The sequence below is a fragment of the Phascolarctos cinereus genome, unplaced genomic scaffold (genome assembly GCF_003287225.1).
Source record: "Phascolarctos cinereus isolate Bilbo 61053 unplaced genomic scaffold, phaCin_HiC Scaffold_4;HRSCAF=312, whole genome shotgun sequence".
Classification (NCBI taxonomy): domain Eukaryota; kingdom Metazoa; phylum Chordata; class Mammalia; order Diprotodontia; family Phascolarctidae; genus Phascolarctos; species Phascolarctos cinereus.
The window spans coordinates 195,062,807-195,082,089 of NW_027555847.1; the positions used below are offsets into that span (position 1 = coordinate 195,062,807).

The following is a 19,283-nucleotide window of genomic DNA, read 5'->3' on the forward strand; positions in this document are numbered from 1 at the left end:
CTTGGCCCCAGACTACCTTTCTAGCCTCATTACTTTATAACTCCCCTTCCCACACTCTCACTGCATAGCCAAACTGGCCTTCTTGCTGTCCCTTACAAATAGCATTCTACCTCTTATCTCTATACCTTTGTCCTGGCTGACTTCACCTGGAATGCACTCCCTCCTCACTTCTACCTTGTAGAATCCTTTCATTAAAGACAAGCTTCACCTTCTATCTCATCGATGTCATGGAGCCTTTGGCAATCTGGTGAAAACTATAGACCCTGTTTCAGAATAATGTTTTTAAATACAAAAAATAACATAAGTAGGATTATAAAAGAAATAAATTATATTGAAGTGCACTTATGAAAAAAAAATTAAACAAGTTCACAGACTGTTCTTCTTGATTCCCACAACTTCTAGCGCCCTCCCTCCCTAAACTGTTTTGTATTTAGCCTGTATGTACTTAATTAAGGAATGGGAGAATTTAGTGGTCGGTGAGAGCCCTGTCCTTAGGAGCATGCATAGCTTGCTTTGCCTGATGCAATCCTTCCTGAAGGCTGAGCTTAGGTATAGGTATGTGTATGTGCATATGTGTGTACACACACATGTATATGTAAGTGTATATGTATGTGTACTATGTGTATATGTATGTATATGTGTAAGTATAGGGTATGTATTATATATATATATATGCATGCACTGTGTAGTCTATGTATATGTGTACATGGATATGCATGTGCAGTATATATGTATATGCAAGGGTATATGTGTATATATATATATATGTATTTGCATATGTAAGTTATGTGTGTATGTACATGCACATGAGGATGTGTATATGTATTTCTAAATGTATATTCATCTGCATACTTAGATATGTATGTCTCATTCAATAGAATGTAAGCTCCTTGAAAGTACTTGGGGCTTTGTAGCTTAATAAATGCTTGCTGATTGCATTACCAGCCAAGTAGCGGGTTCTCTCTTCTTTCCTCCCTTACGAGAAGAATATTAGAAAACAGGGGAAGAATTAAGGCAAGATCGGTCATCTCGCGAGAGCTAAGTGCTGCTTCCCCCTTGGCTGGGAGGAGGCTGGGGGAGGAGGAAGGGAAAGGGAGGGGGAGCGAGAGGGATAGGGCGCCGGAAGCGCCGAGCTCTGCAGGGCTGTATCTGGTTGCTTGGATACGGGCTCAGGAGCCTTGGCTGCGTGGCTGTTGGAAGCCCCCTGAGCAGCTGGCCGGTTGGGGCGTGCTGACGCCGGGCAGCGGGTGGGTGGACTAGGGATCCGGACGGAGGAGGGGCATAGGGGGCTCCAGCTCTCGCGGTTCCCTGCGGCGTGCCCCTAGGACCCCCGGATTGAGGTGAGGCATCTTTCACCCTACCTCGCTCCCCTTCCCTTTCTTACACACCTTGCACACCCTTCACCGAGTCGCTTCACCTCTCTCTCCACCCAGTTCTTTTCCTCATCAGCACCCCAACATACTGTCCCCTACCCCTCGACTTTCCCTGGGTCGACTGCCTCTGCCCTCGGACTCAGGCCTTTGTGATTCCTGCCTGAATCATATGCCCCGGTCAGGCACCCCTCTCCCGAAATCGGGAATGTTGCGCCCTGGGCTCTTCCAAACCGGCCCCCCCCCCGCCCCAGCCGCAACTTGTTCTCTGGGTGCTTGGGGGATGGAGAGGGAGATGGGGAGCTGTGAAAGTTTGACTGGAGGGAGTAAGATGAGACAACGGAAATGAGAAAAGAAAAAAAAGCGAACAAAACCGAACCAGGGTGAGTTCTAGGATTTTTTTTTTAAAGCCGAGACACAAAATTTCAAAGCTGGAAAAGATGTTGGAGAGCAGTAGGTTCAACAGTCGGATGTTTTTGATTTGTTTGTTTCAGTTGAGACATTCAGGCCCTGACTTTCTAGGTAAGTGCCCTAAGATCTCACCGCTAGTTAATGGCAGAGTCAGTACTAGAATCCAGGTTTTCTGACTCCTATGGTATTTCCCGGTCATCTTAATAAGCTCCTGCGTTCCCTCGGAGATTAACTATTCTGTGTGTGTCTTGTTTGTACTGAGTCCTTTATTTGTTTTTCCCCCAACTAGAATATGAGTTCCTTGCGAGTACGGTCTTTTTTCCCCCTGCCTTTGTATAGTATTCATTTAGCTCAGTGCCTGCCATGTAGCAGAAGCCCAAAATAAATGCTAGTTGACGACGTTTTGTTTCCATATTTTACCAACTAGAGAGGAAAGTCGGAATAGAAGCAAGCAAAGGTTTTGTTTGTTCGTTTCACAACCTTTTTGTAAATAAAAACAAAAATATAAGCCCCAACATGTGCTGTAATTTTCTCCTAGAAAGAGACTTTAGGATAATGGGATGATGTTTCCAACAGAAATAGCTACTAGTCATGTCCAAGCCACCTGTGGAGAGTACCTTTTGACCAAACTCTCCCTCATACAGTAAACATTTTTCAAAGCTTTTTTTGGGCAAGATACTGTGGTAAACACTGGCATTAGGAAACTTTTTTAAAAGTTTTAACAAACAAACAAAAAACAACAATTACCACTTGGACTCAGTTAAAAGGCTGCCCTTGAGGACCTAGAAGGCCACATGTGGCCTTGAGGCCACAGGTTCCCCACCCCTGTGCTAGGGTCTTTGAGGTGTTTTTTGTTGTTGTTATGTTTTGTTGGTCTATAATCAGAAAGTGTTATTGCTGCTATGTGCTCAGCAGCAGCACTTTTCTGGGTATAGAATCTCAGAACTGGAATGAATATCAGAGGATAGACAGTTTATCCAGCCCCTAACTAAATCAAGAATCCCCTCTAAGTTGGTAAGTATCTTAGGCACTTACTATGTAGCAGGGACCACTGTACTGGAGACAGTAACCACTGGGGATACAAAGAATGGCAAAAAGCAGTTCATGTCCTTAACAAGCTCACCATCTAATAAGTGAGACAGCCTGCAAACCATTATGTACAAACAAGATAGATATAGGACAGATTGACGATAGTCTCAGAGGGAAGGTACTAGCATTAAGGGAAATTTTGCAGCTTTTCTTACAGAAGATGAAATTTTAGCTGAGACTTCAGGAAAGCTAGCAAATGGATACAAAGAAGCAGAGAATTCTAGGCATGTGAGAGGACCAGTGGAAATACCTGGCGTCGGAAGAATGTATATCTAGTTCCAAAGAAGAGCAGGGAAGCCAGTATCATTGAATGGTAGTGTACAGGGAGGGATAAATACTCATTCAACAGCTATTAGAAAACCTGTAGTGTCATATCCCCATTCAGATTATTCAACTTCTAGTTAGATATGATTATTAATTAGCTTTTCCTTCTTGTGAGACATTGATCCATTGATCTTGTTTCTGTTTTGTGAGATCTCTGCAGAATAGGTTCAGACCCTTTTCACATGATACATCCCTTCATATATTTTAAGACAATGGTCATGTGGTCCCTACATCTTCTCCTAGAATAATACAGTTGGAAGGGATCTCTGAGGCCACCTAGTTCCTCCCACTTACTTTAGAGATGAGGAAATTGAGGCCTAGGAAAGGTAAGTGATTTGTCCAGGGTCACACACAGAGTTTTGAAAGCAGAATTTTACCCCAGGGCCTCTGACTCCAGGACCAGTGTTTGTTTCACTGTATGATACTTCATCTTCAGCCCCTTTACATTATTCTTATGTCATTTTTGAGTCCTGCTATTTCCCTGATTGTTCTCTTCTCCAGCAATTCTGCTAAACAGGAAATTAAGTTATTCTGAAATAACTTGTTCTGAATGAATCCGTTTTCTTCATAGTTAGTGTTCACCGCTTCTCTTTCTATGTGTTTGTAAACCATTAATAATCTTTTCTAGAATTTTGCCAGAAATCCATGTCAGGCTCACTAACTTTTAATTTAAAGGCTTCCACCACTTTGATGAAGTTTGATATGCTATTTCCCTATCTTCAGTTGTGCAAAAAACTCTTTCCTCTTTTCTATAATTTGTTGTTGTTGTTAGTTTTTGAGCTTGGTTCTCCCTATGTCTATCCTGTAAATGCAGCAGCTATTTACTGACCCCATTTCAATACTGACCCAGAAGCTTTGACCTTCTCTGTTTCAGACCTGGGCTCTTTAAATGGCAGTCTAGTGATTCTTTTCATTTTATTGGTGAGTTCACCATATGGGGGCTCACCATATTCATGCTAAACTCGGTGAGGACACACTACCAGTTTTATCCCTAATGTAGCTCAGAATTCCTTAACTCAAGCTATCCACCTGCCTAAACCTCCTGATGCTAGGGATTACGAGCATGTACCACCACACCCAGCTATTTTCCCCTGGTTTCTTAAAGATTATAGCAGCCATCAAGGTATAGTGTATAGAAAGTTGGCCTTGAAGCCAGGAAGACTTGGATTTAAGTCCTACCGCTGACACATACCGACTGTGGAACCCAAGGTAAGTCACTTAACCCCTTAGTGCTCCAGGCAGCTCTTTATGACTGTAAATTCAGAGAATGTGGTGACCTACATTAGTAGAGGAAATTCCTCGATGGGAGCTCCTTATACCAATGAAATCATACGTTCATTCCCTATTTCTGCTTCACTACAGAAGTCTAACCTCCATGTTATTTCATTGCCTGTGGATGTAATTTGTCCAGATGACTTAAACTTATTTAGGGCATCTAGATGAACTCTTATCATCTCCTTAAGTTTTGATTCCTTGTTAACAAATTCTTTTTCCTATCCTTCCAAGTCTGTTTTCATTATCAGAGAATCTGAGTTGGAAGGTCATCAAGAGGTCATCAAGTTTAACCCTGACTTGCACAAGTAGGCATATAGCTTTTCTTTGAAGACCATCAGTGAGTCATTGATAAAATGTTAAATCTTAGAAGACCAAGCATGGATTACTAGAGTACTCTATTAAAAGCCTCCTTCCAAAATGGCATCCAACCATTAATGACTATTTGTTGCTTCCAACCATTTCAACCCAATGAAACAAGCATTTATTAAACACTTTCTATTTGTCAGACATTATACTAGGTTCTGGGGGTACAAAACAAAATAATTGCTGTCTTTAGGGAGCTTACATGCTTTGGGAGGAGGAACAATGTGTACACAGGTTTGTACAGGGAGAGGATGCTGAGACTATTGGGAGTGGAAAGACTTGAAAATTTTTAGTAGATTTTTCTATCGTTACATTATCTAGATCTCTCTATTTTTCTTTAAAACCGTCCTTTATTAACTAAGAATGTTAAAAAAGAAAAAAGATTGAAAATATCTGATGTTGCAGTGTTCCACAGCCTTAGAGACCTGCAAAAAAACTAGTGGAAGGAAAAGCTCTTCTCTTTTTGGGGGGGCCAGTATTCTGTATATTACTTTGCAACATTTTGTTTTAGATTATGTTTTATTGGTGGTTCTTTCATTTACATTGACAGTAAATATATATATTTTCCTGGCTCTGCTTGATTCATTTTGTATCTGTTCATGTCAGTCTTTCTATGCTAATCAGTGTTTACAGGCTATTTATCATGTTAATTGTTTCTTACAGCCCAGTATTATTGTTACAATTATGTATCCTAGTTTCTTTATCCATTACCCATTCAAGGTACATCCACTTTGTTTCCAATTGAAAAACCAGTACTAGTACTGGTAAAAACTAGTATTCCAGCCTCAGCATTGCAGGGAGTTAGGGCTTTTATGAGACCATGCAAGTATAGTCATAGATCAGCATGAGAGGTTTTAGCAAATGCTTTGCTCAAGTCTAAGTAAACTGTATCTACAACATTTCCCTGTCCTACCAGTCTAATAACCCAGTTTAAAAGTCAATAAGCGTAATCAGGCATGATGTTCCTTTTAAAATGATGCTGATTCTTTGTAAACACTGCTTCCATTTGTACATGTCCATTAACCATTCTTGTAACAATGTTCTAATTAAGTTCTCAATAAGAATTTAATATGTATCCAATGTGTGCAAGCCACAGTGATGTGTGCTGGGAGTAGCAAGACAAAAACAGGTGACAGTCACTGTACTCAAGGAGCATATGTTTTGGGAGGTTTTTTTCTGGGAAATATAAGAGATAAATGTACAAGTAAATATAACATGAGAGCACTAACAAGGAGGGTGATGAGGGAAGTTTTTTGCATAAGAGGAAAATAAGGAAGGTGGTGAAGCTACAGGCATAGATGAGAGGGGGATGCATTGTAGCAATGGTGAATATGCTGTGCAAAGGTGCAGAGGTAGGAGATGGAATACTGAATTTAGGGAACAGGAAGCAGTCCAATTTAGCTAGATCCTAAGATTATACAAAGGAGAATAATTTGAAATAAATTTGAAAAGTCAAACTCAAGCCAGATTGTGAATGGCTTTAAATGCCAAATAGAAGAATTTGTATTCTAATTTAAAGACAGTAGGAAGCCACTGAAGTTTCTTGTGCAGGGCAGGAGAATGATAAAGATTATGCTTAATAAAAATTATCTGTAACAGATGAATTAGATAAGAAAATCAATCAACAATCATTTATTAAGCATTTATTATGAGTCACGCATTGTGCTAAATGTTGGGGATACAATAACGAAAGTGAAATATTCCCTATCCTGAAGACACATTCTGATATAAGACCCTTACAATATAGACAGATATATTGTGTAGCATCTGAGGAGGACCAAGAAGTTCTTCTGCAGAAGATGATGCTTGGACTGATTCTTGGAGGCAACTAAAGATTCCTGGTGAAAGTATAGAAGAGTATTCCAAACATAGAAGGAAATTAGGAAGGTGTTAGCAGTAGTCCCAGCAAGAAGTGTTGGATGCCTGTGTACATCCCATTTGAAATGCCCCATGGACAATTGGAGATGCAGTACTAAAGTTCATGGAATGAGAAGTTTCCCAATATTTCTGGAAATAACTTTTCCCACCTCCCTTCTGAACTCTTCCTTATAACACAGAAAAACAAAGACACCTAGTGCAATGATTGAATCTGACAATGTATATAATATTCTGTCCTAATAGCCCCACTTTTCTGCCGTGATGAGAGCTTTATACTAAATTTCTTTTATTCAGAAGCATCCATGTTTTTATATTTACTTAGTTTGAGTTCTTTTAGTTATCTTTTCCTTTAAAATACTGTAATCATGTATGTTTTTATTTTGGTTCCGCTTATTTCACTGTGAATGAGCCCATATATAATCCCATGTTTCTCTCAATTCCTCACATTTGTCATTTGCTATACAATAATACTCCATTGCATTCATATACCATGGTTTTGTTTTGTTTGTTTTTAATATTCCCCACTTGATAGATACTCACTTTGTTTCCAGTTCTTGCTACCACCATGGCATTTATGTTAACAAAGAACTGGAAACAGAATGGGTATCCATTGTGGAATTGTTGAACAAATTGTTCAAAAGGAAAGAGGTTGTTATTTTTTTCTTTTTGTAATTTTTCCCCTCAATTACATGTAAAATAGTTGTTAGCATTTCTTAAAATTTTGATTTCCAAATTCTCTCTTTGCCTCCTCTCCCTCCCCTTTCCTTAAGAAGGCAAGCAATTTAGTATAGATAATACATGTAAAGTCATGCAAAACATATTTCCATATTAATCATATTACAAAGGAAAATTCAGACCAAAAAGGCCCCCCAAAAAATAAAGTTAAAAAAAACTGTGCTTTGATCTGTATTCAGATTCCTTCAGTTCTTTCTTTCTTTGGGAGTGGATAGCATTTTTTTCATCATAAGTCCTTTGGAATTGTCTTGGATCGTTGTATAGATCAGGCTAGTTAAGTCGTTCACAATTGATCATCATACAATATTATTGCTAATGTGTACAATGTTCTCCTGGTTCTGCTCACTTCATTTTGTATCAGTTCACATAAGTCTTCACAGATTTTGCTTGTCATTTCTTATAACACAATAGTATTCCATCACAATCATATACCATAACTAGCTTCCAATTCTTTGCCACCACAAAAAGAGCTGCTATAAGTATTTTTATACATATAGGTCCATTTCCTTTTTCCTTGACCTCTTTGGAATATAGACCTAGTAGTGGTATTACTGAGTTGAAGGGTATGCACAGTTTTTAGCCCTTTGGGAAGAATGGTTGGATTAATTCACAACCCCACCAACAGTGCATTAGTGTTCCAGTTTTTCCACATCCTCTCCAACATTCATCATTTCTTTTTCTGTCATATTAGCCAATCTGATAGGTGTTAGATGGTACCTCACAGTTGTTTTAATTTGCATTTCTTTAGATCAATAGTGATTTAGAGCATTTTTTTCATATTACTGCAGGTAGCTTTAATTCCTTCTTCTGAAAACTGCCTATTCATATCCTGTGACCATTTATCAATTGAGAATGACAAAATTTTCTTTTTTTTTTCTTGGTGAGGCAATTGAGGTTAAGTGACTTGCCCAGAGTCACACAGCTAGTGAGTGTTATGTGTCTGAGGCCAGATTTGAACTCCTGACTCCAAGGCTGGAGCTCTACCCACTCTGCCACTAGCTGCCCCAACAAATATTCTTGTAAATTTGACTGACTTCTCTATATATTTCAGAAATGCAGCCTTTATTAGAAAAACTTGCTGTAAAAAGATTTTTTTTCTTACTTGTGTGCTTTTTTTCTTATCTTGGCTGCATTGGTTTTGTTTAATGTAATTAAGATTATCCATTTTACATCCCATAATGCTCTATCTCTTGTTTGGTTATAATTTTTTTCCCCTTTTTGTAGATCTGACAGGTAAAATATTCATGCTTCCCTAATTTACTTATGATAGCATTATATCAAAATTACGTACCCATTTTGACTTAAGCTGTGAGTGTTGCTCTGTACCTAGTTTCTACCAAATTGCTTTCCAATTTTCCTAGCTGTTTTTTGTCAGTTCTTACCCCAAAAGCTTGGATCTTTGGGTTTATTAAAAACTAGATTACTATGGCCACTTACTAATTTGTATTGGGTACCTAATCTATTACACTGATCTACCATTCTATTCTTAGCCAGTACCAAATTGTTTTGATGATTACCACTTTGTGATACAGTTTGAAATCTAGTACTACTAGACCACCTTCCTTCACATTTTTCTTCATCAATTCCCTTGATGTCCTTGACCTTTTTTCTTACAGATGAATTTTGGTATACTTTTTTCTAGCTTTCTAAAATAATTTTTGGTAATGCCATTTGTATGACACTGAAAAAGTAAAATAATTTAGATAGAATTATAATTTTATTTGTTGGCTCTGCCTACTTATGAGCAATTAATATTTCTCCATTTGTTTAGATCTGACTTTATTTGTGTGAAAAGTGTTTTGTAACTGTGTTCATATAGTTCCTGGGTTTGTCTTGGTAGGTAGACTCCCAATTATTTTATGTTGTCTGCAGTTATTTTAAATGGAATTTCTCTATCTCTCCCTACTGGACTTTGTTGGTAATATATAGAAATGTTGATCATTTATGTGGTTTTATTTAATATCCTGTAATTTTGCTAAACTTGTTAATTGTCTTGACTAGTTTTTTAGTTGATTCTCTAAGTATACCATCATATCTTCTGCAGAGAGTGATAGTTTTGTTTCCTCATTGCCTGTTCTAATTCCTTCAATTTCTTTTTCCTCTCATTGAAATAGCTAGCATTTCTAGCACAACATTAAATAATAGTGGTGATAATGGACATCCTTGCTTCACCAGTGATCTTATTGGGAAGGCCTCTAGCTTATTTCTGTTACAGCTAATGCTAGTTCTTGGTTTACTTATCATTTTAAGGAAAGCCCCATTTATTCATATGTTTTCTAGGGTTTTTAATAGGAATGGATGTTGTATTTTCTAAAAAGCTTTTTCTGCCTCTATTGACATAATCACATGATTTCTGTTGGCTTCATTATTGATATGGTCAATTATGCTGTTAATTTTCATAATATTGAGCCAATTCTGCATTCCTGGCATAAATTGTTCTGTGGTTATATTGTATGATCTTTGCAATATATTACTGTAATCTCCTTGCTAGCATTTTATTTAAAATTTTTGCATCAATATTCATTAGGTAAATTGGTCTATAGTATTCTTTGTTTTTGCTTTCCCTGGTTTAGGTATCAATTCCATATTTCTGTCATAGAAGGAATTTGGTAGGATACTTTCCTTGCCTGTTTTTCCAGGTAGCTTATATAATATAGGAATTACTTGTTCTTTAAATGTTTGGTAGAATTCATATAGTCCTGGGGATTTTTTCTTAGGGAGTTCATTTATGGCTTATTCAATTTCTTTTTCTGAGATAGAGTTAAGTACTCTATTTCCTCTTCTGTTAATCTGGGCAGTTTATGTTTTTGTAAATATTCATCCATTTCACTTAGACTATTAGATTTATTGTCATATAATGGCCAAAATAGCTCCTAATAATTGTTTTAACTTCATCTTCATTGATGGTGAATTTACCCTTTTCATTTTTGATTCTGGTAATTTGACTTTCTTCTCTTTTAAAAAATCAAATTAACCAATGGTTTTTCTATTTTATAAGTTTTTTTATATAAAAACAGCTCCTAATTTTATTAATTCAATGCTTTTCTTTCTAATTTATTAATCTCTAATTTTAATTTTCAGGATTTTGAATTTGGTGTTTAATTGTATATTTTAAATTAGTTCTTTTTCAAGTTTTTTTTTATTTGCATGCCCAATTCATTGCTCTGCTCTTTCTCTATTTTATTGATCTAAATACTTAAAGATATTCATTTTTCCCGAAACTTCGGTAATGTTGTCTCATTATTATCAGCCTCTTTAATGAAATGTTTCTGTGATTTTTTCTTTAACCCACTCATTCTTTAGGTTTAGATTTAGTTTCCAATTAATTTTTAACCTGTGTTTCCAAAGCCCCTTATTGAATGTTAATTGAATTTTATTACAGTATAATCTGAAAAGGATGCATTTAATATTTCTGCTTTTCGCATTTGGTTGTGGGGTTTTTATATGCTAATATATGGTCAGTTTTTGTGAAGGTGCCATGTTCAGCTGGAAAAAAGTGGTATACTACTTTCTATTGCCATTCAGTTTTCTCCAAGGGCCTATCATATCCATCATTTTTCTGTGAAGAAGTGGGAAACATGTTTCATAATTGATCCTCTGGGCCCACGGCTACATTGATCAGAGTGCTTAACTTATAACTTATTTTTCTTTATAGTGTAACCAGAAATTCTCCTTCTTCTGCTCACTTTTTTCTATATAATTTCGTTTAGGGCCTGCCAGGTTTTTTCTGAGCCTGATCCTTTCTTATAGTACAGTAATATGATACTATATTCATATAAAATAATTTGTTCAGCCATTCCCCAATTGATGGGCATCCCCTTAGTTTCCATTTCTTTCCTATAGCAAAAAATGCTGCTACAAATATTTTCATATATAGGATTCCTTTCCATCATTCTTTTATCCTCTTTAGAATTATAAGTCTAGTAGTAGTATCACTGGATCACAGTTTGAAGCAACAATTTTTAGGTATAGTTCCCTATTGTCTTCCAGAATACCAATTCACAGCTCCAACAGTATATTAGTGTGCATATCCTCCCACAACTTTCCAGAAATTTAATTTCCCTTTTTCCAGCAATTTAATTTCCCTTTTTTGTCAGTTAACTATTTCTCTTGTAATTATAATTGTGGTTTTGTTTGTTTGTGGTTTTTTTAAAGACATGGTCAATAAGAATTTTGCTTTGCTTGACCATGTTTGTAATAGAGTATTTTTTCCTTGCTTTCTTACATTGGTCAGGGCAAGGAAAGTGGGAGGTAGGAGAGAATACTAATCTTTGTTTGAGAATAAAATATAACTGAATTTAAAATAATTCTAATTGCCTCGATTCTGTGTAAGAAATTTTTTAAATTTTACATAATCAGAATTGTACATTTTATCTCCTGTGACTCCTCTTATTTGGTCAAGAACTTTTCTCCTGACCATAGGTTCAAAAAGTATTTCCTTCCCACTTCTCTGTTTGATTATTATCCAACATTTAATATATAAGTCAAATATCCATTTGGAGCTCATTTGGTTTATTCAGTGAGATGTTGCTCTAAAGTTAATTTTTCAGATCATTTTGCAGTTCTTCAGAAGATTTTGTTGAATAGTGATTCCTTCTCCCCACTGGTTGGGGTCATGAGTTTATAGAACACTATACTGCTATGTTCCTTTGCTTCTGGATCTTGTCTTTCTAATCTATCCCACTGATCAACTTTTCTATTTTTAACTCATATTGAATAGTTTTGATGATTACTCCTTTGTTCTATAGTTTTTTTTATCTACAACTGCTAGTCTACTTCCTTCCCTCTTTTTTTCATAATTACATTTAAGATTACTGATCTTTTCATCTAGGTGAATTTTGTTATGATTTTTCTCAGTCCATAAAGTAACCCTTTGGTAGTTTGGTATTGCACTGAATAATAGTCATTTTTATGTAACATGGATATGTCCATGTGGGTTGTCTAAATATATAGAGATAGCTCAGGGATGATACCAATAGATAAGATCTGAGACCTTACTTGCCTTTGCAAAGATTAGATTATATTAGATTTAGCATTTATTAAGCACCACATACCAGGTACTGTGCTTGGGTAGTCCCTGCCCTCAAGCAGTTTACATTATAAAGGGGGAAGGCACATATAAAAGGGAGTTGAAAAGTATGGGATGAGGTGAAGTATCTTTGTGGAGAGGGAGAGTGGATATCAAGAAGGAAAATTAATCTGAGGGGTTAAAGGCTAACCTGATTAGGAGTGAACATGGCTGGAGTTTACTTTAGGAAGGAAGAGGCTACAACTCAGTGCCTACTGCCAGCATGCTATTGGATGGGGGGGGGACTGGGGAGGAACAGGCAGACCTGGAGTACCACCAAAAACAAGCACTCTTTTCTCCTGCCTCCCAAAAGAGTATAGGACTAGAATTATAACTATCTCAGGCAATTCAAATATCTGTCTAATGTAGGTATGCAAAGTTGAAGACAAAAGAGGCACTGTCTCTTATTTCTTTCAAGGAAATGTATCCTCTGTCTATGTATATTCTTTCTAATTGTAATATAGTTCATAAGAGTTACAAGCATCCATCATCTTCCCATGTAGGGAAGTGAACAGTTTATTAAACCTTATTTAATCCCTTATATTTTCTCTTTCCTGTTTACCTTTTTGTGCATATTGTCTTGAGTCTTATCTTTGAAAACTGAATTTTTTGTTCAGCTCTGGTCTTTTCATCAGGAATGCTTGAAAGTCATCTATTTCATTAATATCAATTTTTTCCCCTGAAAGATTATGCTCAGTTTCACTGGGTAGGTGATTTTTGGTTGTAATCCTAGCTCCTTTGCTTTTACAGAATATAATATTCTAAGCCTTCTAATCCTTTAATGTAGAAGTTGCTAAATCCTACGTGTCCTGACTGTAGCTCCACAATATTTGAATTTGTTGCTGTTGTTGTTTTCTGACTGCTTGCAGTATTTTTTCCTTGGCCTGGGAGTTCTGGAATTTGGCTATAATATTTCTGGGAATTTTTATTTTGGAATTGGTGAATTCTTTCAATTTCAATTTTACTCTCTGGCTGTAGGATATCAGGGCAGTTTTCTGTGATAATTTCATCTCTCTTGCATCTATTTTCCAGCCTAGTTGTTTTTCCAGTGAGATATTTCACATTTTCATTCATTTCATTTTGTTTGATTCTTGATGGAGTCTCATGGAGTCGTTAGCTTCTACTTGCCTAATTCTAATTTTTAAGGAATTATTTTCTTCAGCTAGTTTTTCTACCTCCTTTTCCATTTTGCCAGTTCTAGTTTTTAAGGAATTGTTTTCTTTAGTGAGTTTTCATACATCCTTTTCCATTTTTTGTCCTTCTTTTACCAAACTATTGACTCATTTTTCATTATTCTCTTGCATAACTCTCATTTCTCCCTATGCTGGGCTGTGCTCACCTTTTACCTGAGTGAGACAGATCTTTCCTGTATTCCTTCTAAGTTATCTTGGGCTGGAAAATTGTTTCACCCCATCCTTCATTCATTTTGAGGTGTTAATTAAAGTTGTTTGCAGGGAATTTGGGAGAACGCAGGCAAGTCCCTGTCTTTTTTCTAACATCTTGGCTCCACCAAATAATGCCAGCGGCATTAAGAGAAATGAGGAAGTGGCTCCCCAGAGAATATATAACAAGTTCATTTTTGAATATGTGTTTGAAGTGCTGTTGAGATATCTATTTAGAAACATCTACATGGCAATGGAGATTTGAAGTTAGATTTGAATTTGAGAGATAGAACTAGAAGTTTGGATTTGGGAATCAGTATGGAAGGTGATATTTGAAACTAGGATAATGACTAAATGGCTAAAGAATTTTGAGAAAACAGAGTTAAGGACAGACTTGAGAGAATCTCTTCAAGAGGGTTGAGAAGACAAAGAGTAACAAGAGAAACAGCAGTCAGAAAAGTTCCTTACCAGGATAGTAATGTCACAGAAGCCAGAGGATGAGACAGTTTCAAGAAGCATGTGACAAATTATTCCACATGTTATAGAAATATCACAGATAACTGAACTATATTTTCTTTTCTCAGCAGTGGCTAAAGTGAACAAGAGATGGCCAGTAATCACAAACCCCCTTCTGCTCGCCCTATTTCACGTGGAGGAATTGGATTGACAGGAAGACCTCCTTCAGGAATACGGCCTCCATCAGCAAGTATTCGAGTGGCAACTGGAGTAAGCTTTTGAAAAAGTGACATGCTTAAGAACCATACTTGATTATTGTTATTAATTTATTTGCTATGAGGGCAACTCTGTGATAGAATAGAATAAAGGGCTGGATTTGAAGTCAGGAATACTCGAGTTCAAAACCTATCTCAGATACATATTAGTGCTGTGATCTTGGGTGAGTTATTTAATCCTTCTTATTTAGCTTCAGTTTCCTTATCTGTAAAATGGAAATAATGATGTCATCTATCTCACAGGGGTATTATAAGAATCAAAGAAAAGTGCTTTGTAAATCTTAAAGCACTATGACATTGTTAACTGTCATCACCGTTATTATTTTTCCTGTTACAGGTTTTACTCATCAAAATGCAGAAGTTTTTTTTATGTGATATCTCTTCAAGTTTTGTTTTATTCTGAAGACATTCTGTTAGATATTTGTTTTTAAAAAACAGCTAAAGAATCTTACTATTACATGTCAGACGAAATTTCTTTTAGGTCTTTAAGTATTCCAAGTAAAAAATTTGTGATGACTTTATAAATACCCCATGTTATTAGGTAGGCAAAAAAATAATGGGAGAAGAAAGCTCACAGCCTTCCTTGATCTGACACTTTTTCCATTGCCACCCCCTCTATCAGTCTGGGCATTTGGGGAGAGAAGGATAAATGTAAATTGAGGGAAGTAGCAGAGGATAAGTGAGCAGGATAGAGAGATGTTCTGGCATAATTTCCACGCACTCAGAACTGGAGGAGGGAATTAAAGCTGACTCTCCTCCACCCCTTCCCCCCCCAAAAAAAAACTTCCCTGAAATGTCACTATCATTTAAATATTACTTACTGTACATGCTTATAGTTCAAACAGTAGAAAGTAAGATTTTTTTCTTCTTTTTTTCCCTAGTGTATATTATCCTACTCTTCAGAATTGGAAGATGAAATCAGGCATAATATTGATGTATATTAAGTAAAACTGATCATGTACTTGCTTTTGTAACACCCCTAATTTGCTGTTTGAGTTCTCAGGGGTGAGTGCAACTCACAGGTTCTAGGGGATAACCTTGTAGCTTTACTACTGTAGCTCTGGAGCTTCTGCTTGTACCCTTGCAATTAACAATCAGGCAATAGACTCAGTGAGCTATTATCAAAAGCATTAACCTGAATTGAAAAGCAAGAACAGTTAAGTGCAAGGCATTTGCCTTTATAACCTGGGGCACTTTCCTTAATACATAATATGTCTAAGAGGGCTACAGCGGTAGTGAGGCACACACATGCAGATTACACATATGGCCAACACAGCGCACAATTCTGGATGGTGTCTCTTCACTCTCCAGTGCCTCTATGTAGTTCACTACTTGGAAAGATGTCTCTTCCATATGGGTAGCTCAGTTTCCTTGATGTGCATCTAAAGTCTTCACCACCTCCAACTTTATTCTTTTAGCTGCAAAACTCAGGTTAGGTACTGTTGTGTTCTGAGGCTTTCCATCTCCCAGGCAAGGAGATGGAAAAATAGAGATTTAACCTTCACCTCAGGTAACTCTGGTTCAAAGCCAGGTCTCTTTGTTAAGAGCTCTCACCCTAACGTATGGTGACAGTGCAGTATGTTTCCCTAACCTTCATCTCTTTTCACACGAGTCATAACTAAATAATAGCCATTTGACCAGCAATCACTAAACAACTCTGGGGATCTGGGTTCCCCACTTGGTTGTTCTAACTTTAAGATTCTATTGCTGTTTGAAAATAAATGACAATCAGTAGGAGTAAAGAAATAATTTCTGCCCTTGGAGCAAGTTCACTGTCCATTGGATTTTTATATGCAAATGAACTACTTTACAAGTTATACAATGATTCAATCACAACTGAAAGGGTTTTACCCTTATATTATATTGTTTCTATGTTTGCCCCTTACCTACAAATTTGCAGAAATCTAAAAGGGGCACACCTTCACATTCATATAACAAAGTTTTGACAGACTATTTTGGCATGCACACCATTGAATCACCTGAATTTTAAAAAAAATTTCCTTTTGATTTCATGCATCAGTGGAAGTATATTATATTATTGAAGAAAATTCTTGGGTTTTTTTAGATGCCACCTGGTACATCAAGACCTGCCTCTCGAAGTGGTACCATGGGGCCTGGAGGAGTATTGGCTTCTCAAATAAAAGTTGCAGATCGTCCAGTAACACAGCAAGGTTTAAGTGGAATGAAAACTGGAATGAAAGGTATCTTTTACAATGAGTAGACAAGATATTTCAATACCACATTAATAAATCAGAATGACATTGTGAGGAAGAAAGGAAGACTCATGCATCTTGGCTATAGCAACATCCCTTTCTCTTTTCACTCCTATGTTTCATTCAATGAGACCTGGCTTCCTCTTGATGGCATAGCTTTCCTGGCTCTCCTTTACAGCACTTTGCACTTTCACTCATGTCCAATTAGTTACAACACTCTTTGTTCCCCATTGCCACTTCTAGGTTTTTCCTTTACTAACATCACTCAATAATCTCTTTGAGCTTCATTCAATCCATATTTATTACCCAATCAAGATTTTGGTAGCTGTTGTCAACCTACTTCTAGGACACAGTTTTTCCTTCCTCACTGAGTTCAGTGCCTATCTCACAGTCTCCTCCCCAGTTCCTGCCCCCTAACTAGAGGACTTTAACACAGAGATTGTTAGTCCCTCAAACAATTTAATCTCCCAGTTCTTCAACTTACTCAATTCCATTTTCCTCCCCCCAACTTCAGGTACTCACAAAGATGGTCATACTATTGATCTTGCCATTGCCCCCAAATTTTCTACTTCTTTATTTATGAACTCTAAAATTCCTTTATTTGATTATAATTTGTTGTCATTCCACTTCTCCTTTGGCTTTCAACTCCTAACCCTGTTCTTCATCCTCACCACAAACTCCAATCACAGCCCTCAGTTCTTTCCTAGGCAATCACTCCTGTACTGGCTACAGTCTTCCTCCCTTCGTTTTGATCCCTTAGCAAACCATTTCACCTCTACATTGTCCTACTCTCTACATTCCCTTGCCTCCTCATCTGTTACCATTCTTGCCCTGCCGTGCCTCAACCTTGGATTCTCCCACCATTTGCTATGTCTTATTTCATGTAGTGTTAAATCAAGTATGAAAAAAAAAAATTGTGAAACAATGATGACTGGGTTCACTATCAATTTCTATTACATAATCTCAACTGGTCCTTCACTGCAACAAGGCAGTGCTCTCTATCTCCCTAGTTGATTCACTATTCCACTCATAACACTGACTTTTCCAAAATTTTCCATCCCTTCTCAAACTCTTCCAACCCCCACTCTCTCTCCTGAGAATTTTATTTCATATTTCCCTGAAAAATTGAGGCTATTTGCTGAAAAATCCCTCTTTTCTCCCTCTTCTCAGGTCACGTCACTCAGAAGCTTTTTTGCTACTACTTCTTTCTTTACTGCTGTATCATATGCAGGGTGACCCTTCTTTTTCCCATGTTCAACCCCTCCACGTGCACAAGTGATCTCATGCCATCCCATCATCTTCAGCAGATTATCCCCTCTGTCATCCCCATTTTTTTTAACTTATATCTCTCTTTTTCTACTGACTGCTTTCCTGCTGCTTGCAAATACAACCATGTTTCCTCCTCTTCAAAAAAGCCTCATTTGTTTTATCTGTCCCCACCAGTTATCATCCTATATTTCTCCTGCCTTTTGTGGCTAAATTCCTGAGAAAATCACATACAGTTGGTTGCTCTACTTTTTTTCCTTTCACTCTCTTCTTAATTTTGAGTCTAGCTTCTGACCTCATCATTCAGCTGAAACAGCTCCAAAGTTACCAGTGATCTTTCGTTTGCCAAATTGAATGGCTTTTTCTCAGTTCTTATCCTTCTTGACAACTGTGCAACTGTCAATCACACTCTCATCCTTGATACTCTTTTCTCTAGGATTTGGTGATACCGCTCTTTCCTGCTTCTCTTCCTAAATATCTGACCACTACTTCACAGTCTCCTTTGCTGGTTTTTCATCTGCTTGGCTGCCACTAACCATGAGAGTCCCTCAAGGCTCTCTCCTAAGTCCTCTTCTTGTCTCTTATGTTATTTCATTTGGTGATCTCATCAGCTTCCATGCTTTCAGTTACCATCTTTCTTCTATTGATTCTCAGATTTATTTATTTATTTATTTGATTTTTTTTTTTTAAGGCAATCAGGGTTAAGTGGCTTGCCCAGGCTCACGCAGCCAGTGAGTGTCATGTGTCTGAGGCCGGATTTGAACTCAGGTCCTTTTGACTCCAGGGCTGGTGCTGTACCCACTGCACCATCTAGCTGCCCCAATTCTCAGATTTATTTATCTAAATAAACTCACATTCTCTCCTGATTTATAGTGTTCCATCTCCAACTGCCTTTTGGATGCTTCAGGCTGGACATCTTAAACTCAACATGTCGAAAACTGAGCTCATTATCTTTTCCCCAAAATCTTCCCCACTTCCTAACTCCCATATTACTGTCAAGGGCACCACCATCCCCCCAGTCACCAAGGCTCACAATATAGTTGTCATCTTCAACTTCTTACTCTTCTTATCTTCTATTTCCAATCTGTTCCAAGTTCTGTTGATTCTACTTTTGTAATATCTCTTATTTAAACCCTTTTCTCTCCTCTGACACTGCAACCACTCTAGTGTAGGCCCTC

General features: G+C 37.2%; 1 protein-coding gene across 2 annotated transcripts in view; it reads left to right on the top strand.

Annotated features, from left to right (window-relative positions):
• Positions 1-1,102: 1,102 nt before the first annotated feature.
• IFT74 (intraflagellar transport 74) overlaps positions 1,103-19,283 on the top strand; it is a 129,473-nt gene continuing 111,292 nt past the window's right edge. The window contains exons 1-3 of one of the 2 annotated variants that reach the window (XM_020970028.2): positions 1,103-1,340; positions 14,480-14,621; positions 16,692-16,827. In XM_020970028.2, the coding sequence (XP_020825687.1) occupies positions 14,502-14,621; positions 16,692-16,827 (256 nt within the window). In that variant the 5' untranslated portion in view covers positions 1,103-1,340; positions 14,480-14,501. The remainder of the gene's footprint in view (positions 1,341-14,479; positions 14,622-16,691; positions 16,828-19,283) is intronic. The other variant, XM_020970029.2, reaches the window with a different exon arrangement.